Genomic DNA, 25493 nt, shown 5'->3' on the forward strand with positions numbered 1-25493 from the left:
TGCACACATGCTTGCTTCTGTGTGGGGGGTGGGGTGGGGGTGGGGGAGACAACCTTGGGTGTTGTTCCTCAGGCGCCATCTACCTTGTCTTTTGAGACGGAGTCTCCCACTGGCCTGGAACTGTTAGGCTAGGTTGGCTGGCTGAGAGCCCCGGGGATGTGTGCTGGGATTACAGGCGCTTGCTATCATGCATAGCTTTTTAAACATGGGCTCTGGGTTAAACTCAGTTCCGCATGCTTGTAAAACAAGCACTTTACAGACTGAGCCGTCCCTCCGGATCCCTCGGGGACCTTTTATCTTTTCAGCCCACAATGACACTGGATTGGGACTTTGGTTATATCTCACCCAGGCTTCCAGGCTTCCAGGCTTCTTCCTCCCCTGTAAAACCTTCCTTGTTCTTACCAGTTCGAACCAACATTTCATAGACACCCCATGTCTGTGTGATTCATCCAGCACCTGACATGCCTTGCCTTATTCAAGTACCGGTACCCCTTTCAAAGAGCACTCAGAATTTCAGGATGCTGGCTCTGCCCTTAGGGCACTCTCAGCCCAGTACTAGGACAGACACGCCACCTGTAATTGCAAACAGAGTTCCAGGTGGATGACACAGGCATGTGCAGGATGTAATAAGGGAGGTGGTGGTAGGGAGGTGGGGGGCAGGGCGCTCTCAGGGCTTCGGTGCCCCCTAAAGGGAGCCTCAGGGACCTTTCGGAGTCCTCCCCATCACCCCTGTAGCTGTGATGGTCATATGCTCTGCTCTGCAGTTTAATTTTTTTAGACAGCACTTAAAATATGGTGATAAAAATACATATTATATAATATTTGGAAAAACATCTAAGCCCAAAGAAGAACATAAAAACCACTTCCAATCCTACAGCTGCTGCCTGGATTTGACTCTTAGGAACATGCTGGTGGGTATACTTGCCAGTTTATTCTCCCATGCATATTTCCCCATATACCCACATGGGGTAGGTTCCATCTAATTATTTTTACTGGGCTGAAATCACCCTGTGGACAGAACCAGTGTCCTTCATGGATGTACCTGTAGACATTCCCTGAGTGTTCTTTGACGAATTATTAACTGTTTTGTTTTTTTTTTTTCTTTTCGAGACAGTGCCTTGTTTTGTAGCCCAGGCTAGCTTTGAGTTTGGAATCTTCTTGTCTCAGCCTCCCACACACTGGGATTACAGATGTGCACAGTTACGCCCAACATCTATCTAGTGACTCATATTGTTTTTGTTTTGAGAGCACAGGCCTTGTTTATCCCAGATCTGTCTCTAACTTGCTCTGCAGCTGCTGATGACCCTGAACGTCTGATCTTCTTGTCTCCATCTCCTTTCGCTTAGATCAGACACACACACACACACACACACACACACACACACACTACCACAGCCAGCTTATGTAGCGCTGGAAATAGAAACTAGGGCTTTGTGCATGCTAGGCAAGCACTCTGCCACCTGAGATGCACCCCAACTCCAAATCTTAATGACTTTTAATTGGCTTTTCACCTCACATAGCAATGTGGTGTAAATGAGGTCCTTTTATATTGTGTTTATTTTAATAGCTGCATACTATTCCACACGCCAATCCTCTCAATGGGTAAATAGATCATTTCTAATTTTTAGCTTTTTTTTTTTTGGTATTGGGACATTCTAATTTGTAAGTAGTATAAGCTACCTGGAAATGAATTGTAGATGATACACTGTTCACACCCTCTATAATTTTCTGAGTAAGCCCAGCACTTAACATGGCCAATTTCATTTTGGTAGATATCACTTTTCAATATAATTTTTGTACAGATTTCTAGAAGGAACCTTGGGTCAAAGCCTGTATATATTTTAAAGGCATTTGACATTTGGTGCATCTGGCAGAATTACCTTCTAGGATGGATCTCAGCAATTTTTACTCCCACCAGCACTGTATGAGAGGACCCTGGGTATTAATTAATTAACTGATTGATTTTAAAACAAAGCCACATTCAAGAATTGCCAGTTTAATGGTCATAGTCACCATGAGGCTCAAAAGTAGGTGATTTCTGGCTTGGTCTGCATTTCTCACTGCCTGTGTGGATGTCTGTTTTTCATAGATTTATGAAGCTTTACTCTAAACAGAATTTTCCGGGGTGGGGGTGTGGTTCAGCAGCAGGGTGGTTGCCTAATATTCATGAGGCTCTGGGTCCCAGCCCCAGCCCCACCCAAAACATCTTATTTATGTCCTTTGCTAATTGTTTAGTGTGATGTTTTTCTATCGAGTGCTAAAATAGACTGATAACTGCTGAAATTGATTGAGTGCCTACTGTTCCAGACACTGACCTGAGCATTTTACATGCTTCTCATTTTCTTCCTGCCACAGCCCATGAGGCACGTGGGCTGATTAGGCCACTGTAAGTGCTGTGTATGTCCATGACAATGACATTTTGTCATCTGTACATAGTGTTTTTCCAATGTGCATTGTCTTTTAATTGGCCTTTGAAGGTTTTATACTTACAGTTTCAAGGTTTTTAAACAACTATATAAAAATTTTAACGCATTTTATTTGTTTATGATTTAACATGAAAAGTTAACATTCATGCATCTAATTTCACATAGTTAATTTAGAATTTATTTTGATTATGGGATGAGAAAGAACTTCAATACCCTTGTTGTTGTGCCGGGAATTGAGCCCAGGGCCTTCCCTATGCTAGATAAGTGCTCTATCACCCAGCTACAGACCTAGTGCCTCCTAAATTCTTTATGTTTTGAGACATAGTCCCAGTAAGTTGTCCAGAATGACCTGAAACTCATGAGGTAGGTTTAGCTAGTCTTGGCTAGCATAATATTTCCCTAAAGCTTCTTATAGGTTAATCTATCCTTTCTCTCTTCTGCTTGCAATGGCCTATTCAACCTGTGCTGAGTATTCTAGTTGGTTCCAGATCTTTCTGTTACATCTCAGGGATATGTCTGTGTATTTTCCCACCACAGCTATCCTTTACACCTGCTGCAGTTTAACTATATGCATCAACGTCAGTAAAACTGCTCCATCTGACCCCCTCCCATTAGTCCTTGTTTACAAAATTTTCTTGAATATTCCTTATGAGTCTTTTTTTCCTTCTAGGGAATACTGGATACCTTAAACTCCGATAAAAATATTTTAAAGAAAGATTTATTTATTTTTATTTTATGTATATCGGTGTTTTGCCCGAATGTGCGTCTGTGCACCGTGTGTGTGCAGTGTCCATGCCAGGAAAGGGTGTTAGGTTCCTTTGAACTGTAGCGAGCATATAGTTGTTAGCTACCATGTAGGGGCTGGGAATTAAACCTGGGCCCTCTGGAAGAACAGCCAGTGCTCATAACTGCTGAATCTTCTCTCCAGTCTATAAAAATTTTATATCATATTCCAATAAAATCATTGTTTATTGAACAAATTAGAGGCTATCAACTTATTAATTTATGTATATGCATGTCTGTATCTATCTACCTATGCATATATGTACATATTTATCTACCTACTTACATATTCTTGTATCTGTTATCTATCTCAAGTCTTTCATTTTCTGAAACATTTCATTGAAAATTTTCACATTTATTGGATGATGTTTTCTTGCTGTTTCATACCCATTTACTAGTATAACATATAAATGGATCTATCATATTTTCTGCAGTAAGTATCAGCACAAACATGATGGGTTTTGTGCTTCTAAGTGTCAAGAACATTTTAAGAGGTGCATCTTAGATGTGGAAATGTGGTGATTTCAGAGCCATTCTATGGTTAAGAGGACCACAATGTGGAGTGTTTACGATGTGTCTGCAACAGCAGCAGACACATCCTACCAAGCCCAAAGTATACAGTTCCTTCAAGGTGGTAGACACCCAGTGCCCATATATGGCTTCACATTGTATGTTGCCAGAGACTGAGAGTCAGATGTTGGCAAATCCAGAGGAGAGATTACAAGAAGCATTCTAGACTGGCATGAGTACCAGGCTATTGGTCTATGGCATCATCTGGTTTCCTCAGCAACTCTCAGATGGTGTGCTGTGTATGTGTGTGTGTGTGTGCATATGTGTGTTTATTTCATTTCTCTGAGGGGTTCTGAGTCTCTTGAGGCTGTTTAATACTAACCTTCTATAACTTCCTACAATGTCCACCAGAGAGTTGAGTAAGGCAGGGATGGGGGAATGGAGGTGTGTACCTGGTCAGTCTAGCGTGGGTTGAGTCATCTTTTGCTATTGAAGCTATCAACAACATGGCCAATAGTATGGAATGGAAAGAAGGCTTCTCCACCCAGCATATGATGCTGGCTCTGGGGAAAGAATAAATCAGCCATTACAGTTCCCATATCTATCCCCATGCCATCTAAGAAGACATTCTTGCCTAGGCCAAGTAATAGCTATCTAGGCAATGTCAATACCCCAGATGGTGATGCCCAAAGGGGCCTTGGTGGTCATGCAGCCAATTCATCATCTAAACTGGCAGTATACTAAGGCAAGAAAGATGAGCAATCTCACTGAATCAATCAATAAACTCATGGTAGGAAGGTTCATGGTCTCCCTGGAAGCCATCTTGTGGCCTAAGCCGCTTTGGAAACCACAGAGCACTTTGCTGTGGGAGAGAAGAAGGAAGAGGCCGTTTGGGGGAAGGGGAATGGAGGATGTTTGGAGGCAGGTGTCTTAGCTAGGGTTTCTATTGCTGTGAAGAGATATTATGACCATGGCAACCCTTATAAAGGAAAACATTTAATTGAGGTGGCGGCTTACAGTTTCAAAGGCTTAGTCCATTATCATCATAGCAGGTAGACATGGTGCTGGAGAAGGAGCTGCTACATCTTGATCCACAGGCAACAGAAGTAGACTTCATGTCACACTGAGTGAAGCTTGAGCAAAGGAGACCTCAAAGCCTGTCCCCACAATGACACACTTCCCCCATCAAGGCCATACCTACTCCAACAAGCCACACTTCCTAGTAGTGCCGCTCCCTACGAGCTTATGGGGGCCAATGACATTCAAACCACTGCAGCAGGGGAGGTTTTGGATGATGAGCAGTGGTGTGTGGTCAACACTGGAGGGTGTATGGTTATTGGCGGAAACTGTGAGAAGACTTCAACGAGGCCTGTGCAATCAGAAGGACCTGGGGAAGAGAGCAGTTCTTGAGAGGGACAGCGTTAGGCCAGCTTAGCCACCCATTACAAAGTGTCTAAGGCAATGCGGTCGGAACTGGTATTCTAGACAGGATAAGGGCTGATGCCAATGCACGCAGTGGAGCTCAGGGTACAGGGTTGGACACGCACCAGTGCAGGGATGCGGCAAGCAGAGCCTTCCCGGGGGGCTGGGAAACTGGGGCAAGCACCTTGGGATGGCGAGGGAACAAGACAGCGTGGAATTGGGTGCTAAATTGTGCGGCACAGCCTGTGCTAAGTGGGAGTGGGGGGAAGGGCCAGGTCCTGGAGTCCCAGGGAAGGCATCTGAAACAAGAGGATTTTGAATGGAATGATTTCAAAAGAGCAATGTTTGGAGAGACAGGATGCGGGGTGGGGTGGGGTGGGGATTGGCCATACTTTTTTATCTTCTGCATTTTGTGTTGATGCTTTGATATCCTGAGGGGCACTTGTTTTGGGAATCCGTCCCTGCCACGGCTGACTACTTCCTAAAGATTGTAAGGCATCTGCCTGCAAGCACACCTGTCACGTACACACCAACCCGCCCCCCAGCCCATCACTTCCTTTCCCCAGCTCTCTCATAGCTAGCCAATATTCTCCTGCCCTGTGGCACCCTAGGGCAGGTACCAGGCAGCTGGAGCATACGCCCCCTATTGCCCCAGAGCCCACTGATATTATGCCAGCTCACCAGTCCCAAGCTTGTTAGAGCTTGCTTGCCCCGATGCTGTTCATTTCCCACAGAAACCACAGCGAAGGCTCCAGGCCACACTCTCCTCTGCCACCCCTGCTTCCTGATACACCCAGGGACTTCCCCCACGTGGCCTTGTGTGACACGGCATGGCAGGCCTCCTTCTGTTGAAATCGTAAGTAATAAAAACTTTCGGTGGCATTGAACTCTCCATGCCATGCCTATAAATTATGACCTGGATGCCCTTGGGAAGAAGGAAGAGAGAGAGGCAGGCAGGCAACCATCACTTCTAGGGGCCACTGGTGTAGAGGAAAGGCCAGATTTCACAGGGAGACAAACTAAGGTGACATTCTGCTCTTTTCTTTTATCCCCCCTCGTCGCCAGAGCCTCCTGATTTGGTCTTCTCTGAGTGGCCCATACAACATTCCTGTTTTGTTCATTGCCAAGTTAAGTCTGGGGCTCAGGTCAGTTCATAGCCTCTTCTTGTGAGTGGTCCTTTCTGCCAGGCCTTCAACTGTGTTTTTTCATGCTACATTCATGGGCAGCTCCTAAGCCAATGGGGAAGATGATTTTGGAGCTAAAAGATGGGTGCATTGGGAAAGCTTCTCTGGTATCCCTGAAGTTGCAACCCTTGGCCGGGGCCAAGTGAAATCACCAAGTGCCAGGTTTTGATTTCTGAAGGGAAAGAAGGTAAGGTTTGAGCACCCCCGTCCCCGAGGCGTGAGCTTCCCCTTTCTTCTCCATTAGTCAGACTCAAAGGATGGGTCCCTTGGCACCTCTGGAGACCTACCTAACTCCCTACTAATCTCCAGTGGCCCACCAAACATGAGCTGAAGGGTGGTTTCTCTCATCTCAGCAATGCTGTGGTACTAGAGACCAAATCTTTCCTTCGTTGTGGACCTTGGGTCTCGCTGTCTTCATGGGTTCGACCAAATGAACCTGAGGTACCTGCTAGCTCTAGAGAGCTGAAAGACATGACACAGGGAAGAGCCAATCTGTGGTGGCCACCTTGTCCCAGTTTCAGGCATGTGTTGAGACTCGTGTGTGTGTGTGTGTGTGTGTGTGTGTGTGTGTGTGTGTGTGTGTGTATGTGTGTAGAGGTCACTGTCAGCCATCTTCCTCTATCACTCTCCACCTTACTTTTTGAGATAGGGCTTCTCACTGAACCTGGAACTTACAGATTCACCAGACTAACAAGGGCCTAGGATCCTCTCATCTCTGCCTCCTAATGCTGGGGATTTGAACTCTGGTCATGCGTATCAGCACTTTATACACCGAGCCACCACCCCCCTCCCCTGCCCCAAACCCTGAGGCTTTTGATGCTTTACAGCACAGAAATAAAAAATTTCCCTTTCCCAGAGTCCTTCCAGGGCACACAGTCTCTGCTAGCCCGTCTCCCTGATAAATAGCGCCTTGGGCTACAGGGGACACATGGCATGTGTCAGAGTCCCTGGGGCGACGGTTCAGATTTCTTCCGAGGAATGGGAGCCGGACTGGGACAGGTGGCATGCTAGCTGGCGTCGTGGAGTGTCCTGCCCAAGGAGGGGCTGCAGAGGGCAGCAGATGTGTGTCTTGGAGCCAATGTTCACGGCTCAGGATTCCTCATTACCACTTACCACTAAGAGCTGAATGTAGGGCCCCTTTCTCTGCCCATCCCAATCCCACATGACTTCAAAGCCCCACCCAGCGTCACCTCTTCTAGGCCTACCTGACCACCACAGCTTCTCAGAGGGCCAGCTTCTCTGTCCTGATCTTCCTCTAGCCACACACCCTGCCTCCAGAGCACAAATGGAGCAGGCATCTCAGGCAAGTTTGTTAACTGATGAAGCCATATTGAGGAAATATTGAATTGGAAAGAGCTCCCTTTTCTCCCCAGAAATGAGGCAGTTCACAGTGTATGTGGTGTGTGTGTGTGTGTGTGTGTGTGTGTGTGTGTGTGTGTGTGTGTACTGAGGGTACATGTCCCGTGTGAACTTGGGTGATCTCATAAGAGCCCGGCTTCAGCCCTGCAAGGTACCCTTTACAGATGGGGCCTCACTGAGGGATGTGAGCACATGGACCCAGGTCCAGTAGATACCAGTATTCCTGCTCCTGCTACTGAACTACACTGCTTCCTAGGGCAAAAAAGGGTCCCGCTTCCTGGCTTTTCTCTCCAGAAACACTTGTCTCTAATGGGCAGCAGGGCGGGGGATGCAGGCAAGGTCTACCTAAGCAGTAACAGAAGGGTCATGACTGGAGCTCTGGGCCGCTGAAGCCTTAAGGCCACTTTCCAGGAGATGAAGGTTCCTTGGGTGGGGGGAGGGGACCGGGGAGACAGCATATTTCTTAGGGAAAGGGGTGGGCAGGACCTGAGCTTACCTCCTCAGAAGCAGTTTTGCACAACACATGTAGATGATGGACACCCACACACGCAGTGCGCACACATGCACACGTACACACACATGCCTCCCTACCCGGAGCAACATGGCTTCCCAGCCACCTCGACCCTCCCCCCACCAAACCCCATCTCCCTCCTACCCTATATGTGCAATCTTGTGAAAACTCCACCACTCTTAAGGTTAATAAGGCTCATTTGCTTAAGATAGCACCTGTTTCTATGGTGACTCCTGCCACCCAGAATCTGTTCATCAACGGAGACAAGAGAACAGTGACTTCCACCCTCTTTGAAAGGAAAGAGCTGGTTCTTAGTGAAAGGCTTGATAAGCCAGCATCCCATAGAGCTCTATACATTTGTCCCTCTACCCCTGGCGGGGTGAGGGGTGAGGGGGGGGAAGAGTCTGTCCATGTGCCCCTCCCCACCGTTCGGCAGATCTGCTGATTCCTCCACAGGAGTACTGAGGAACTCTGGACTGGCTCCTCCTCCTCCTCCTCTTCCTCCTCCTCCTCCTCCTCCTCCTCCTCCTCCTCTTCCTCCTCCTCCTCATCTTCTTCATCCCTCCCCCTCCTCTCTGAGAAACAAAAACCCTCGTGAAGGAGGGCACTGTACTCTGGGCCACCAGCTAACTAGTCCTTTAGACCCTGGTCTCCACACTAGCTCCACTAGGGTTCCGAGGGGGCAGAGCAGGCTAGCTGATGAACCCTAGGCTGCCTCTGGGTCTTTCTCTAGCCCTAGCAAATCTGTAGCCTGTAGCTGCCCCCAAGACGCTGCTGGCTCTTCCACCCCCTTCTCCTAAATGAGGGCTGTTCAGGCCCCACACTACTCTAGGGCCCACTCCGGGCTTCTGGTTAATAGCTGAGGTTTGCAACACCCACTGGCAGTAGTACTAACCACTGGTGGTAGATCAGTAGGAAAGTAGGTTCCCAGGTAGGTGTGACTAACCATAAAGCCCCGCTGAGAAGTGATTCACCTTTTAAAACTAGAGAGAGCGGCTTCCATGATCTCCCCCCAGCAATGCCACTGTCGCTCCTATTCGGAAATACTCAGTAGACTTGGAGAGCAAGCGTTCAGGGAATTGCTTGGAACTTACAGCTTGCTTTAAGTGTGTTCTGAGACCTGGGAGAGCAGGCTGTGCTGATGAAAAATGTTTTTTTTTTTTTTTTTTTTTTTTTTTTTTTTTTTTTTTTTTTTTTTTTGCAGAAATATTGAGGGCTGCTATGTGGAGGATCAGGCCTAGAACTCTTTACTATCGGAGCTTGGTACCAACTAGCACCCAAGCCCACCTGCCTGTCTCTGTAAGGGGGACACAAGAGATCCACCCAAGAGCAGAGTCTACAGTAATGCCACCCAACTGGCCAGTGGCCTGGCAGACAAGCCTTCTGAATCCTGCTCCCAAACACTGAAGTGTCACCCAGTCCCCATCAAGGCAGAGCTGACTTGCCATGGCTTCTGAGGCCCTGTTATAGCCTTTCTCAGCTCCTCTCAGAACGGAACTCTGCTCCTTCAATGCAGTCTCCTGACGGGCAGCGTCGGAGTCCCACACTTGGCTGTCAGTCGAACCCAGCCCCCTGCCCAAGCCCTTCAAGGCAGCTTCTCTTTGAACATATCTGCAAGAACAACTCACTTCCTCTCTCCAGGCAGCAGGACCCGACTGCAAGCACCCAGCACACCCTGTTGTGCCAGGCTCCTGTCATGCCCTCCTGGGACTTCAGATTCCTTCAGCCTCCCATTTGACATCTCCACAAGGGGATCCAGGAGGCCTTTTAGCATGAGCTTGTCGGAGTGTCTCCATTTCGGTAACTGGTACCCAAATCTAGGAGCTGCCATCAGATCACCCTTCACCCTCTTCGTCTAGTTCCTCAGCAGGTCCTGAAGCTGTCCCCTCCATGTTTTCTACTCTTGTCTTGAGGAAGACCAGTGTCATCCCTCCTGAAAGAACAAAATTGTCTCTTGGGGCTATCTGCAGCCATGGCCGACAGAGAGAACTTTTAGAAATGCAACCCAGTTTGTATGATATTTATTTACTTAGAAACACTGTCTTGCTATGTTACCTGGGCTGGTCTCAAGCTCTGGGCTCAAGTGATCTTGTAAAGGGAACTGTAGGTGTCTGGCTTTGCATCTAGCTTCCAGATAGTTCCTTTTTTTTCCAATTGTGTTTTTATTTATGTGGATGAGTCTTCTGTTCAAATGTATGTCTGTGTACATATGTGTGCTTGGTGGCAGTGGTGGTCAGAAGGGGGGGTCCAATCCCCAGGAACTGGTACTGTGGATAGCTGTGAGCTGTCATTTCGGTGCTGGGAATTGAACTCAGGTCCTCTATAAAAACAAGTGTCTTTAACCACTGAAAAATCTCCCTCCACTCCCAGCAGGTAGTTTAAAGCCCTTCAGTAGTCCATATGCTAAAATCCTTGCCTCAGTCTAGGTAAAGGCCCCGCGTTGATGTTTCTGAGTCCTGGTGCATCTGGTTTTTGTTTTTTTTTTTAAATTCCTTTTCCCTTTATTGTGGTAAGAACACGTTAGATGAGATTTACCCTCTTGAGTTCTGAGTGTCTAATACAACATTGTTAACTAGGTACTGGACCTTAATCATCTTGCATAACCCAAACTTGAGGGGCGTTCTATGACAACACTTCTCCCCAACCCATCACCTCTCATGCACATTTGTCTCACTGGGGGAGCCTTAAAAAATAAGTGGATGCTGAGCTCTGCCCCACAAGGTTCTGATTGAACTGTTCTGTGTGTGGATTCCAGGGAGGCTCTAGGGAGGGATAAGGAACATTAGAACTCCCCATTTTTCAGAACCTCTTTCATTCTCTCACTGACCTCATCTCCTGAGCACTTCCCCTGGACCACTGGCTCCAGCCACACTGGTGTCCTCTCCATTCTGCCTGGATGGCCTTCTCTTGGTGACATGGAGAGTGTCTACTTGGCTCACAGGTCCACACCTCTGGGGAGTCTGCTCCCAGCCCTCTTTCTCATTCCCCATGGTCCTCAAGACTTCACTCCATCCCAGCACTCCCCACCCTGAACCGGTCATTGCTTTTCTTCCCTGGTCTCTGTCGCCAGACAGGAAGTCCTTTAAAAAGAAGGGATCTGATGGCATAAGCTTGCGGATGTCTGAATGAAACCTATTGCCCAGGACGTGCTGAGCACATGCTGAGTGAATGAATGAGTGAATGAATGAGTGAATGGACAGACCGGTTTGAGCAGGTCAGAGAAAGAGCAACCATGAGCATCTTCAATGATCAAAAGTCTCCTCTTTTTCTGATGTGGCCTAAGATTATCCTGTCTTAACTCCTTCATTATGGTTTGACGTTCTATTATTATCTGAAATTTCAGATTTAAATTAGCTTAGGAATTAACACCAACCCGTCTTGATCTTTTCCTTCATGAACCTCTGACATGCCAGATCTTCCCCATCCTGAATGCACAAAACTGATTTGAAGCCTAAATATAGAACTTTACATCAATCCCTATTAAATCCATTTTTTTTTGCAGCGAGGGCCCCTACTTCCTGTTTGTCAAAAGCAACTGTTTTATGTTCTTCATCATTATTAACTACTTCTTGAAACTCTGTGTGACCTACAAATATGTTATTCCCTAAGGCACAGAACAAGGCAATGGCTTGTCACCAGTGACCTACTTCACAATCACTGCTAATTCATTTGTCAATACTCTTCAGAACTGGCTTGTCAACAGGCCACAAACCCACATCATGACACAGTCATTGAAGCCAAGTCACCCCCTCCGCACCCACAGGCTCCCGTGATTGGTACAGGTTAAGCCTTCTCTAGTCAAGATGTGCTGTGCTTTCTTATGGCCCCCTCTATCCAAGGGACCAATGCACGTGCCAGTGAAGGCATCCAAGTGGCCGGAGTGACTGACTTTTAGTGAACCTGTGTGGATTCTTCGTGTTGAGTTCCTTAGACTGCTTATTAAGAGCTTTTTGAATTTTGATGAGGCTTGGTTAGAGTGAGGGTTCAGTGGTTAAGAAAGAGCCCTGGCTGTTCTTCTAGAGGAACCCAGTTCCCAGCACCCACATCAGGCAACTCACAACCACCTGTAATTCCAGTCCCAAGAGGTCGGATATCCTTCTTCTGGCCTCCAAAGGCACCTGTGCTCATATAGGGACCATTCACATACCTCAGAACACACACATACACATGAAATAAACAAAAGTTAAAAATAAATATTTTTTGATGACATGACACCAGCCGGAGTTTAGGAAACCACGCTGTCTTTTCCCATTTTGGGAGAAGGTTTCACGATCATACATCTTAGCCCTCTCTGGACCCCAAAGGTGTAATTCATCTGGAGTTCCTGATCCATTTAAAGCACCTCGACTTTGCAGGTTGGGGAAGAGCCTGCAGGATGAAGGGACAAAGCAAATAATGGTTCACAGAGGCTATGGCCACAGAAAGGTATGGAGACACCACAGACAGATCAGCAGGAGGCTGTGTAGTCTTCAGGAGTGGGCACAGGCCTCAGGAGAGGGTAGAATTTGGCTTCCAGTAGGAGAATTGTCTGATCATGTTTAGATCTTTAGAAATTTGTAGTGCCTGCCCAAATCCCACAACCTAACTTCCTCCTACTAGGCCCCATCTATTATTAAAAAGTATTTATTTTATTTTATGTGTGTGGATGTTTGCTTGCATACATGTCTGTGTACCAAGTGCATGCCTGGTTCCCAAAAAGGTCAGAAGACAACATTGGATCCCTTGGAACTGGAGTTACAGGTGATTGTGAGCCACCATGTAGGTATTAGAGACCAAACCCAGGTCCTTGGAAAGAGCAGCAAGTACTCTTAACCAACTGAGCCATCTCTCCAGCCTCTGGGCTATGTGTTGTTATCCACACACTGCTGATGGAAACCTGTGCGGAGTTTGTAACATGCTACTGTGAATTTTGCAAGGGGGTTCATCTTCTGGGTCACTGGCTCCTATCTCTTACCCAGGGAGCAGTTCCCTGGGTCCCCCATGGACAGTTGCTTTTAGTGACAAAGACCTCACTCCCCCCGCAGTAGACACTACGTTTTTGGGTAGTTCAAATTCTTAAAAAGTTCCTTCTGATAACAAGTATTGCTTCCATCCAAACACTGTCCACTGGTCCTTCTGCTGCCCAAAGGGGGCTGCAGGGGGTCCCTGCCTCCTGGTGACATCTCTACACATTGTTAAAGACAACCTTGACTGTTTCCTGGGTCACTCCTGAAGGCCATCCTCTCTCCTTTGATGATTGCTGATCTGCTGGGGTGGTGTCTGGACAGCCTCCTGGTGCTGGCTGTTTTCTTGCGGGCTGGTCACCTGGCATCTTAGGGAAGTGTGGCCAGGGCAGAGGCCCTCATTCTGGATATGGCATCTACCTTACTGCTTTCCTTCATTGTCAACATCATTGCAAACAGGCAGAACTTTCCTCGATCCTGGGAGCATTTAGAGAGTCTACCATAGCGCCCCCACCCCCAACATCTGTCTCTGCCTGAGAAGTACTTGCCATTGTGTGTTGGTTAGTTTTATTTGTTGTTGTTCTTGTTGTATTTTTCCCAGTTTGACACCAATTAGGGTCATCTAAGAAGAGGGAATTCAACTGAGAAGATGCTTCTGTCATATTGGCCTATAAACAAGTCTGTGGGGCATTTTCTTGATTAATGATTGATGGGGGAGGACCCAGCCCACTGTGGATGGTACCATTCCCAGGCAGGTGGTGCTGGGTGGTATAAGAAAGCAGACTGAGTGAACCATGGCGGGTGAGCTGCACTCCTTCATGGTCTCTGCTTCAGTTCCTGCCCTGAATTCCCTTGATGGTAGACTGTGACCTGTAAGTCAAGTAGACCCTTCCTTTCCTTCACCAGTTGCTTTCAGTCATGGTCTTTATCACAGCCATTGAAAGGAAACTAGAACACACGGGTTAGGTAACTGAGGCCCGAGGGACAGTGACAAGCCCAGGTCCCTGATGTTAGGACAGGAATAGATTGGGACTGTGGGTGATAGCTGGGTCCGTTGCACAGCTCTGTCCGAGAAGCAGAGCCAGAGCGTAGCCCTGACGAGCAGGGCTGCTGGAGATGGAGAAGAACAAGACAGTGTGTGTGTGTGTGTGTGTGTGTGTGTGTGTGTGTGTGTGTGTGTGTGAGAGAGAGAGAGAGAGAGAGAGAGAGAGAGAGAGAGAGAGAATGTTTTCTGCCTGCTCCAGGAATTCTCCTGGATGGCAGAACTGGTTTCCATAACGACTTTCTGATATAAACATATTTGATAAAAATAAGTTAACAGTGGAGCTGTGGTAGAGCAGATTCTCGGAGTGCAGGGAGAGGGAGGGAGGGAGGGAGGGAGGGAGGGAGGGAGAGAGAGAGAGAGAGCCTTGAAGAACAGCATTTTCTTTCTTGTCTTCCCCTCCCTCTTCTACTTTCCATAAACCCACTGAGAACCTTCAGCATATCCCTATGTACACAAGCCCCCTTTCTTCCTGTGTGCCTCACATTCATGTGCTCCCTCTCCCTCCCTCCCTCCTTCCCTCCCTCTCTCCCTCCCTCTCCTTAGTTACCTGAAGCACTGCAGTATGTATGGGATAATATGATAAATTCATTTCCAATTCACTGCATTATCCCTTGAATATTTTAATGACTCATTGAATGGAGTAAAAAAAGCTATTTCAAATGAACAATTATGCTGCATTAGTCTAAGGGCTGATTATATTTAAACACTGCTCACATGGATAACAGGACACAGCGACCTCAGCATAGGAGAGCTAATTTGGCTCTTATCTCCAAATAATTTTACGCCGCAAATTACCGTGAAAACCTAAAGGGCTTTAAAAACATTCATCAAAAGATAATATTCCACTTTGTAGCAACATTTTATTTTAAATTATTTTGAATGGGAGTGAAGGCATCTCTGGGTAGGACAATGACAGCTGAGTGGGGGACTGTGCGTGATAAGAACCTGGCGAGGGGTTAAAAAGGAAGCGGAAAAGTGTTGGGGAGGAAGGTGCTGTGGCCCTGGCTCAAGGGAGGTACCCAGAAGCCTGACCAGCCCAGAAAGCCCACATTCTGCCCTGATGTGGGGGGGGGGGAATGGGAGAGGGCTGATCTTGTCCAGAGGTCAGAGGGCAATCAACAGAGACTGAGTGGCAAGACCGAGTGCTCCCAACCCTGGCATGGTGGCACATTCCTCTAATCCTAGCACTTTGGAGGCAGAGGTAGGAAAACAGTGATTGCGAGTTTGAGGCTAGCCTGGGCTACAGAAAGAGTCTCGCCCCCGCCCCCCCCCCCACAGTAATAATAAAACGACCCCTGAAAACATCAACAAACAAACAAACAACAACAACAAAAGGAATTGCTTATCAATTACTTAGTAATCCCATCTCTTCAATTTGCCCTCTTCATCTCAGCTGGTGGTCCTGATGCAGATAATTTATTCTGCTTATTGTTGTTAGCTGAGTTCTGGAGATTATATATATATATGTCACATTCCATAATTATTTATAGGTACATATGTAAATTAAATTTCTACAGGGTCTGCTGCTTGGTTCATTAGGAATGAGGACAAAATGCTGCTTTCTGTGATGCCTCTTTCTAGGAAGCTTCCTCCTCTTGGTGAATTTAAACTCCTTCCTCACTTCTGCCCTGCTCTGGGTCCATTTTTCGGTGGAGAAGCCAAATTCTCAGAGATGTTAGGGGACTTGTCGGAGATCATTCAGGAGAATGTTGGAACATACATTAAAAAAAATGACCTATTTACTGTGTGTGTGCAGATGCATGCACATGTGTGTGCGGAGGGCAAAGGACAGCCCCAGCTGTCTCTTGCAGATGCTGTCTTCGAGAAAAAGTTTCTCATTGGCCCGGAATTTAACCAAGTGTGCTAGAAGAGCCCGAGGAACCTTTCCGTTCCTGCTTCCCCAGTGCTGGGCTTAGAAGTGTATGTCCGGTGGCTTGCTTGCTTGTTTGTTTTTAAAATCTATTTATTTATCTATTTATTTTAACATGGGTTCTGGGAATTGAACTCTGGCCTTCACGTTTCCAAGGCCAGGGCTTTGTCAGCTGAGCTTATCTTCCCAGCCCCAGTGTGGATCACTCAAACACACGCTGACCACAGAAGTCAAAAGCAGGGAGAGCGAATCCTTTCTGTCGGTTAGGTTTTCTGTTCCTCTTATTCACCTAACACACTTAGAGGTCCTTTAAACACACACACACACACACACACACACACACACACACACACACACACGACCTTTTATTACAGAAAAAATTCAACCCTACAGAAAAGTAGACAGAATAATGACCCCTTAGAGGTCCTTTCGATTCAACCCAGAATTGGCTGCCATTTGTGGCTGCCAAAGGTTGAGGGCACTGAATGAAAGGCGAAGTGTGAACTTGGCGGCTCCTTTTCTTTCTTAAAACAAAAAAAGACATTCAGGACAAATTTTAGAATCATTGACGGTTTCTAGGAAGATTTTCTTTTTTGGAAGGAAAAAAAAAGGTACTCTTGTCTCCTTAATTATTCTTCTTCATATTCTTTGTCACCAGTCATGATAGTCTTTGTGGAAAAGTATTCATGTACCATCTTCCTGTGTTTAATATTCCCATTAACAATAAAAAAAAAAAGAGCCTAATGAAAATATCTGCATGAAAAGCTCCGAGCACTAATTTCAGAGACAAATAGGACAAGGAGCCAATAAACCCTTCTCTCGGAGTGAGTGATACAGACTAATTGATACCTCAACTGGGCCTTAGCAGAACTGAAAAGCATCTGTAAAGAAACCTGAGGACATGGTACCGGGGAAGAGGATGTTACCCCACTGTGTGCTGCCAGGAGGACCAGGGAGGAGGATGCTACCCCACTGTGTGCTGCTAGGGATGAAGTCCCTCTGTTGGTGTTTTAAGGCAGCATCTCAGTGCACAGGCCCAGCTGTCCTAGAACTCCAGGTCCTCCTGCTTCGGCCTCTGGAGTGCTGGGGTCACAGGTGTGTGTCACCATGTCTGGCTTTGATTAGGAATCTCTTTCACTCAGTGACAGAGTTTCAGAGGGGGGCCAAGGAGCATCTCCTGTGTGTTATGTCTGCATCCCTGCATTCCTTGGCATGGCCAAGTTGGGGGCCCGGGGTGGGTCGGGGAGGGGAGCTTCCGCCTAGTCTTGTTGCTGAGCCCATGGGAACCAGCAGGTGAAGGAAGTTCCACTCAAGCCTGCCCCTGGACCCTCATGATACCTCCCTTGTGTGAGACATCACCTTCCTGGATTTCATTTGCATTTGTGACTCTGGAGCTCAAGAGGTACTTGGCTCGGAGCAAGGGCAACAGCAGCATAACACCCAACTGTTTAAAGCCGGCTCTGTGCTGCTGGGTTTTGCTCTAAGCATTTTCCCTGAAATAACGTAGATAAACATCATTTTAACAGTGTGAGACAGAGGCTACAAACATTTCCACTTTACAAATGAGTACATCGAGACCCAAAGAAGCCGGGCAACTAGCCCAAGATCACACAGCCAGTGATGGTGGGTTTGGGATTTGAACCAGAGCTGTCTGACTCCAGAGTCACTGATCTTAACCATTACACAAGAACCGGTCCTATGTCTAGGCCTCTTTCTACCTCCTGCTCTTTAAGATGCCCACATGCCTAGAACCTTATCCTATTCTATCTAGACCCTGTGAGCCTGTCGTTAAGATGGAGTGTGGGTGTGTGTGTGTGGGTGGGGCAGCTACAGATGTTCCCCCATGTTCCTGTTCTGGTCTGGATAGCCTCTCAAAACATGGTCTCCAATGAAGGGCTTCCATGGCCATACCCTGGCCTGATGTCCAGTTATATCTGGTTGCCTGATATTAAGGCTAGCTTGAGTTCCTCCAAGTTTCTCTCTGTGGCCATTGGCAATCACAGGGCCATTGTTACTCTGTTTGCAATGACTTTCCTACGTGGCTTACTGCTGAGGATGCTTGGGTAATGGTGGTTTATTGGGGTATAGTTTTATGGGGTCTAAAAACACAGACCAGGTATGCTTTATATGCCAAGGCAGCATTTCCTGGGCAGTGTGCCCTGGAAGCCTTTACCCATCCAGGAGTGAGCTTGAGTCATGGCAATGGGACAGAGAAGGTTTTCATCTTCTAGAGGGGGCATGGTGGTCCCTGGACACAGTGGAACAGATTGGGGGCTGATGGACATGGTGGGACCCCACAATGAGGTAGCACGGTATGAATGGTTTAGAGTCTGGGACACGCATCCAATACCTGTTGCTACAGTCTACTACTGCTGCTAGCAGGGGTTGTCACTGAAACTCTCTAGCCCCTGCTTTCCCATCATTTCATGGGGCAATGCCAGCTCACAAAGCGATTAAAGTTTCAACAGTTCCCAAAACGCTTTTCTTTGAAAACAGCCTCATGGGCTGGGAAGATGGCTCAGTGGTTAAGAGCACTGACTGCTCCTCCAGAGGACCTGGGTTTAAGTCATAGGGGCTCACAACTGTCTGTAACTCTAGTTCCAGGGGACCCAATACCCTCACACAAAAAGACATGCACGCAAAACACCAACGCACATAATTTAAAAAGAAAAGAAGCTGGGCGGTGGTGGCGCACGCCTTTAATCCCAGCACTCGGGAGGCAGAGCCAGGCAGATCTCTGTGAGTGCGAGGCCAGCCTGGGCTACCAAGTGAGTTCCAGGAAAGGCGCAAAGCTACACAGAGAAACGCTGTCTCGAAAAAAAAAAAAGAAAGAAAAAGAAAAGAAAAGAAAACAGCCCCACAAATGGGTGACGTCATTCGCCATCCCAGCCCTGAGCAGGGCAGCCTCCCCGACCTGAGAACTCCTCTTGGGGTACTTGGTCAAGGTGGAAGCTATATTCTTTGTGTGTCTGCAAAGCTCTTGCACAGCATGGCCAGGGAACTGGGCAGTACCTTGGAGGCACGCTTGGTTACTGCCCAAGACTTCATTAGGGCCGTGACCAGGCTGCCTCTGTCGCCTTGAACTTCCTGAGAGGGTCTTGGTACCTGGAGGCGAGAGCCAGTTGCCAGGTAATGGGCCCCTCCCCACCTGAGTTTGTGGAGTTCTGTGGAGAGGTGGGCTCAAGAACTTACATTTCTTCACGGTATCAGCCTGCCCTTCTTCTGTGTGAGCTCTAAGTTGGAGGACAGGCTCCTAGGCTTAGCCAAAACCCTCCACCCTTCTTCCTTCAACTGGGCTTTGGGACCTGAGACCTGAATCCACTTGGCTCATGCCATCTCTCTGGCTAGAAGAACCTGGGGGCAGGTGGCAGGGCCGAGTGACTCCATCAGGGAAAGCCGCAGCTTCCTGCCGGGCACCCAGAAGAGGGAAAGTGGGTGGCAATGTGACTGAAACCTGAGCCTCTTCTGGGCACACGGGAAGTGAGGGCCATGCCCTGGCAGGTGGCTTTGGTTAAGCTCTGTGGCTTAGCAGGTTTGCCTGGCAGCTGCCACCTGCCACCTGCCACCTGCTGTGTCTCTAAGCAGGGCTTCTGGGGGCTAAATCCTTGTTCACAGCACAGAGTTGGTGTGAGGGAGACGTCCTGAGTGAGTATCAGGGTGACGGGAGTGGGTGGGAGGGGGTGTCAGACATTGCTAGAGGCTCTGTCACAGCCCCAGGACTCCTCAACTGGAAAACCATTCTGCCCACATGGCTTTTCCCTCCAGCCTGAGAATCCTGAGTGGAACACTCTCACGGGGAGCCCTGTCTGTCTGTCTGTCTGACTCTGTCTGTCTCTCTGTCTCTCTGTCTCTCTCTCTCTGTCTCTCTGTCTCTCTGTCTCTCTCTGTCTCTCTGTCTCTCTCTGTCTCTCTGTCTCTCTCTCTCTCTCTCTCTCTCTCTCTCTCTCTCTCTCTCTCTGTGTAGTGGGGGGTGTCTATGAGTGTGACCTGGAAAATTCCTCCCTTGAGCTCCCACCCCATGAACTTTCCCCAAGTCTGGAAAACGACAATGCTCTGGATGGAGGCCACTCTGACAAGCTGCCCATCTTTTGTGCCCTCTGCTGCCATCCCTGCCCTACACCAAGACTCTCCCTCAACACTCAACACTGTCCCTTTGCTAATTGCTAAGAGCTCCCGCAGTCCACTGCTGCTTAAGAAACCCCACCTGGGCTCCAGCTAGGCTGTTTCTAAAGAGGGCTGTCCTCCTAAACTTCCTAGGAAGGGTCCTGGTGCTGGGACATGGGTTGGTTGCCAGGATAACTCTCCCTTTCTACCCGCTCTGTTTGTGAGAGTCTTCCCTTGTCAGGAGTCAATGGCTAGTTAGACCGATGTCCCTGCTTCTGCCGCTGGCTCTAGGATTCAAGACACTAGCCTTTGCATCTGGGGTATTCTCTACATTTTCTAGAGTGTTCTTCATGGGATCGTCAGGATGACCCTTGAAAGACAAGAGTGCGGTTTACATGTTGCAGAGAAACAGAGAATGTCTGGTCTCTGAGCTAGGAACCAGCTCTTAATGCACAACACATTCAAATTTCATTTTGCTAGTTTCTATTATCTTACAGGGCACATTCTTTGTAAAAGCCGCTTGTAGGTTGTCTGGGCACGGAGTCCAAAGGCTACAGGCTAGTGTGGATTTCTGCAAAGTATAACTGCCAGGCCACTCACGAATATGAGATTCCATAATTGAACAGGATTGGGAAACAACTGTGAGTTACATACAGTTGGGCCTCTGTTCTCTGTGGGTTCTACATCCTCAAATTCAACCAAAAGCAGATTGAAAAAAAAAATTCACAGAGAGAATTACATCTGTGAGCAAGTGCAGGTATCCCCCACCACCACCACCGCCATCATCAATTCCCTAAACAATACAGTACAAGTTATCTATGCAGCGTTTACATTGTATTAGGTGTGATAATCAGCTAGAGATGATTTGGAGTATATGAGAAGATGTGCATAGGCTTGATTCAAACACTATTTTATATAACAGACTCATGGGGGTTTCCAGAGGGTACTGAAGGGTGACTGTGATGTCTATTAGGATAGCAGTATCTCTAAAAGGTCACTTGATGAGACACGAGATGAGATCGGTTCAGGCCAGAAGATCTAACACTTGTGTTGGTAGAGTGTGTTCCTCAGACATACTCTGAAAAAGGCAAGCTAGGCTTCTCCCCAGCTCTCACGAAACCACCTTGCTAGCAGCTGCTCTCTCTGTATTCCTTTGTGCTCCTCATACAGCAGTAGGACGGCCCGTCACATGGTCCCCCACCCCCTGCCAACCAAACTGGAGACCATCTCCCCCCACCAAATCCACAGTGATGGGCTTGTGGCAACTCTTAGACTTCTAGAAGTCTTTTGTGAGTCAGTTCTTCGGTCTTCAATACCTTGAAGTTGGTACCAGAGAAGAGACTTCTACCACAAAGAACAGAAATGCACGGAATTGGCGTTTTCTCCTGCTCCTATCCTGAGACCTTGTTCTCTAGCCCACCACAGCTCACGTTTAGATGTGTTTTTGGCGTTCTTAGAAAACTTGGGCATCTGGCCCAGAAAGCCTAGCTCACCCTCGTCTCCAGCCCTCTCAGGTGAGTGCTAAGAAACCGTACAGGATGATGACCTCAGCTACAGTTCCAAACACTTCTGAAAACACCCGTTGGGCTCCTTACTTGGATGTTGGCCACCAGCCAGTGTCTCCAGTATTTCATCTGGGGGTCTGCCCTGCTGGGGGCATCTGGATCCACCATCACCAGCACGTAGTATGAACCCTGTAACACACGCATCAAGAAGTAATGTAACATCGCGGCTGGCACTCGATAGGAGAATACCAAAGGGGAAGACTCTACTGTCCAGCTGAGGATGCAGCCAGTGCCCACCCCACGCTCCCTGCTTCGTTCTTGTTCTCATGGCATTTTCCTCATGCTGCATGCTCATTCTCAGAAAAAAAAAAAATGAAGTCTATGAAATAGTCGTTAAGGACTCTTGGCCTTGATGAAGACGTAAATCCAACAAGATTTTACTAAATACCTGGGCAATAAGAGTCCATGGCTCCACTGCCAGGTACCGTGGAGGAGACAATAAAAGCCCACCAGCGGGGCTGGAGAGATGGCTCAGAGGTTAAGAGCACTGACTGTTCTTCCAGAGGTCCTGAGTTCAATTCCCAGCAACCACATGGTGGCTCACAACCACCTGTAATGAGATCTGGTGCCCTCTTCTGGCCTGCAGTCATATATGCTGTATACATAATAAATAAATCTTTAGGAAAAAAAAAAAGCCCACCAGCAGGGTGTTTGCCCTCCAGGAGCAAACTTCCGGCACACTTGCAGGTACTGTTCATCCAACGGATCAGTGGGGGCTTGCTTCGTGTCAGAGCCACTGGGGCATGGCCATCCCTTCAACAAACACCAGCTGAACCCCCGTGTGCTGGAGACTGCTCCAGCTATCAGAACATGACATAGTGAGACCCACATGCCCAGAAGAGTTTTGTTTTAAGACATGGATAATAAGAATGGACACATAGGAAAGGACATACCCAGTTGTGACCAGTGCTCTGTTGAAAGTGTGACAGGGTGGGCTGAGGAGACAAAGGCAATGCCGGGGGTGGGGGGGGGTGGGGAGAGAGAGAGAGGATCTGATGGATTCATGGGAGGAACTCTTGTTCTTTCCAGACAAGGGAAGGAGTGGACATGTCGAGTGGAAGTGGGGAGACACAGAAGGTTTTTTAGGCAGGGGTGAGGAGTGAAATTGGACTCTAAGTACAGCAGGGTCACTCAGGATAGTGCTGTGCCTTTTTTTTTTTTTTTTTTTTTAACTTTTTTGGAAGATCGTGCAGGCTGCCACATAGAGAGCAAGTGGTAAGCAGGAGACTTAAGAGGCAGCAGGAGGATAGGAAAGGGTGATGGTATCTTGGATGACAATGGTAAAGATGGAACCAGAAACCAATAGGCGGCTTAGAGAAGCATTTTCAGGTAGACTCAACAAGGCTGGCTGATGGATTGGACAGCAGAGCAGAGAGGGGGACATGGAGAACGAAAACGGGGAGTGACTTCTGGTTTTCATTTTGGCTTGAGCATCTGGCCATTTTGTTTCTTTTGTTCTGTCTTTGAGACGGGGTCTTACTGTGCAGCCCGAGCTGACTTTGAACTCACATTCCTTCTGCTCTTGCCACGGAGTGTTGGGATACACGTGTGGGCCGCCATGCGTGCGTGGCCAGCGACTGGGCCGATGGACGCAATAGAGAGTAGGAGCAGAGAGCAGAGAACACGGGCTTCTTGTTTCAGATCTGGTAAGCGTGAAAGGTGGGCTAGAAGACAATCTAAGTCCGCACCTCAGAATCCCGAGGTCAAGGATAATCATAGAGCCAGATGAACAGAAACACCTGCGAGCCACAGACATGGAGTCCATAAGTGCGCAACACGGAAAGTGGACCCAGGGGAGAGAAGAGGGCCCACGACTGAGCTCTGGAGCATGCTAACACCGAGAAGAAGGCAGAACCTGGCGAAGGAGACCGAGGCCACGGAGGCAGGGGAGACCTGGAGAAAGGTGTGTCCCGAGAAAGGGAGTGTGGAGCGTTTGGTAGAGTCCTGGCTTAGCATGCAGGAAGCGCCACATAAAGGAGGCATCGTGTCCGTGTCACGGCTTTTTGTGACTTAGAGGCAAGATTATTAGGAGGGAGGAATTGTGGGTAATTTGGGGGTAGGGAGGAGAATAGGATTCTATTCCACAGTGTCAAGCTAGTTAACTGTGGTAATTAGGCTTAACTTGGATGGAGACCTAGGCCGGTGATCTACCGGAAGAAAGGAGCAAGAAAGTAATGGTTGGAGAGGGGTACAGGCGTCTTGGCCCTCCTCTTGACCCAGACACGCACATAACTGCTCCCCAGTGTTCCAAGCACTCCAACAGAGGAGCATTTATGAAGCTCTGGGGGCATGCAGAAGAGGACAACCTGACTTTTTCTACCTTGGGAACACGGATTTGAGCTTGATCTCCAAGGATGAGCAGGTGAAGGATCAGAAAAATCTCTCTCTAGGTAACACAAATAGCCTGTGCAAAGACACGGGGCTGCTTAGAGGAGAAGTCTAGAGGGAGTTTGCAATTCTCTCCTCAGTAGATCGTGCCGAGCTGAGCTGGGAGACAATGTGCTGGTGTCTTAGGGTTTCCATTGCTGAAATCAAAACCAAAAACAAACAAAAAAACCACCATGACCAAAGAGCAAGTTGATTCAGAGACCAGGGAGGGGTGCTGATTACTGACTTGCTCAGACTACTTTCTTATAGAACCCAGGACCACCAGCCCAGGGATGGCACCACCCACCATGGGCTGGGTCCTCCCCCATTGATCACTAATTGAGAAAATGCCTTACAGCTGGATCTGATGGAGGCATTTTGTCAACTGAGGCTCCTTCCTCTCTGGTGACTCTAGCTTGTGTCAAGTTGACACACAAAACCAGCCATATAGCTGGTGAGCGAGGCATTGGAAGAAACAGGCAGAGATGGCCTTTTCACGTGTTTCCCAAGACTTGGAAAATTAGCATCTGTCTGGATATCTCAAAGACCATCCAGGGACAACTCGTGGAGAACCAGAAGAAGAACCCAGGAACTCAAAGGAGTGTGGAGACAAGAGAGCTGAGGAGTGTTAGGAGAGAATCGGGGAGCCACAGAGCTGTGGAGCCGAGGAGGACGGAGATGGGGCCAGTGAGGCACTGGGGAGATGTGGAGCCAAGGAGACCGTGGATGCAGCATCGGGGACCACACTTTACTTTCTGAAGACAAGACAGAGATAAAAGCACTGATTGCAGAGTGTTAAAATCTAAAAGGAACAATGAGCCACATACTAGACACTATAGGAAACTACATCTGAGAATTCAAGGATAAACTCAAGCAAGTCTCCAAGGACTCAGCAAGATAAGATAAAAAGAGGAAAACACAGGAGTGTGTGTGTGATCCCAGTGGCATTCCGGAAGGCAGAGCCTGCCTGTTTGATGCATCCCAGAACTGGTTTTAGCTAAGCAATAAGGAAAACAAACAAAAGACAAGGTACAAGCACAGTGAAAGAAGAAATAAACTCACTAAACCTTCCCCCTTTCCTTTTTTCTTCAAATGACACAATTGTCTAGATGAGAATCCCTTTTCAGAAACCCTGAAAATAACTGAACTAATAAAACAGTAAAGTGTACTGATACCAAAATACACAGAACCATTACTTTTCTATATACAAAAGTAATAAAATATACTTTAAAACCTCATTTACAGTTGTAACAAAAATCTAAACTGTCTTAGAATAAACATGCTAAAAGAATGTATGATTTCTTTTAAAAAAACCACACAAAACTGACTAGATGGAGATTCTTTTTTTAAACTAAAATAAATATTTTACAAAAACTTCAGAAAGGCTTTAATTCATTAGTATAA

At 47.6% G+C, this 25493-nt stretch overlaps 1 protein-coding gene across 2 annotated transcripts in view; it reads right to left on the bottom strand.

Annotated features, from left to right (window-relative positions):
* Positions 1–25493, bottom strand: part of Pebp4 (phosphatidylethanolamine binding protein 4) — a 245232-nt gene that overhangs the window by 75568 nt on the left and 144171 nt on the right. For both annotated transcript variants that reach the window (XM_059273385.1, XM_059273384.1), the window contains one exon: positions 21753–21851. In XM_059273385.1, coding sequence (XP_059129368.1) covers positions 21753–21851 — 99 coding nt within the window. The remainder of the gene's footprint in view (positions 1–21752; positions 21852–25493) is intronic.

The sequence above is a fragment of the Peromyscus eremicus genome, chromosome 9 (assembly GCF_949786415.1).
Source record: "Peromyscus eremicus chromosome 9, PerEre_H2_v1, whole genome shotgun sequence".
NCBI classification, from domain to species: Eukaryota; Metazoa; Chordata; class Mammalia; order Rodentia; family Cricetidae; genus Peromyscus; species Peromyscus eremicus.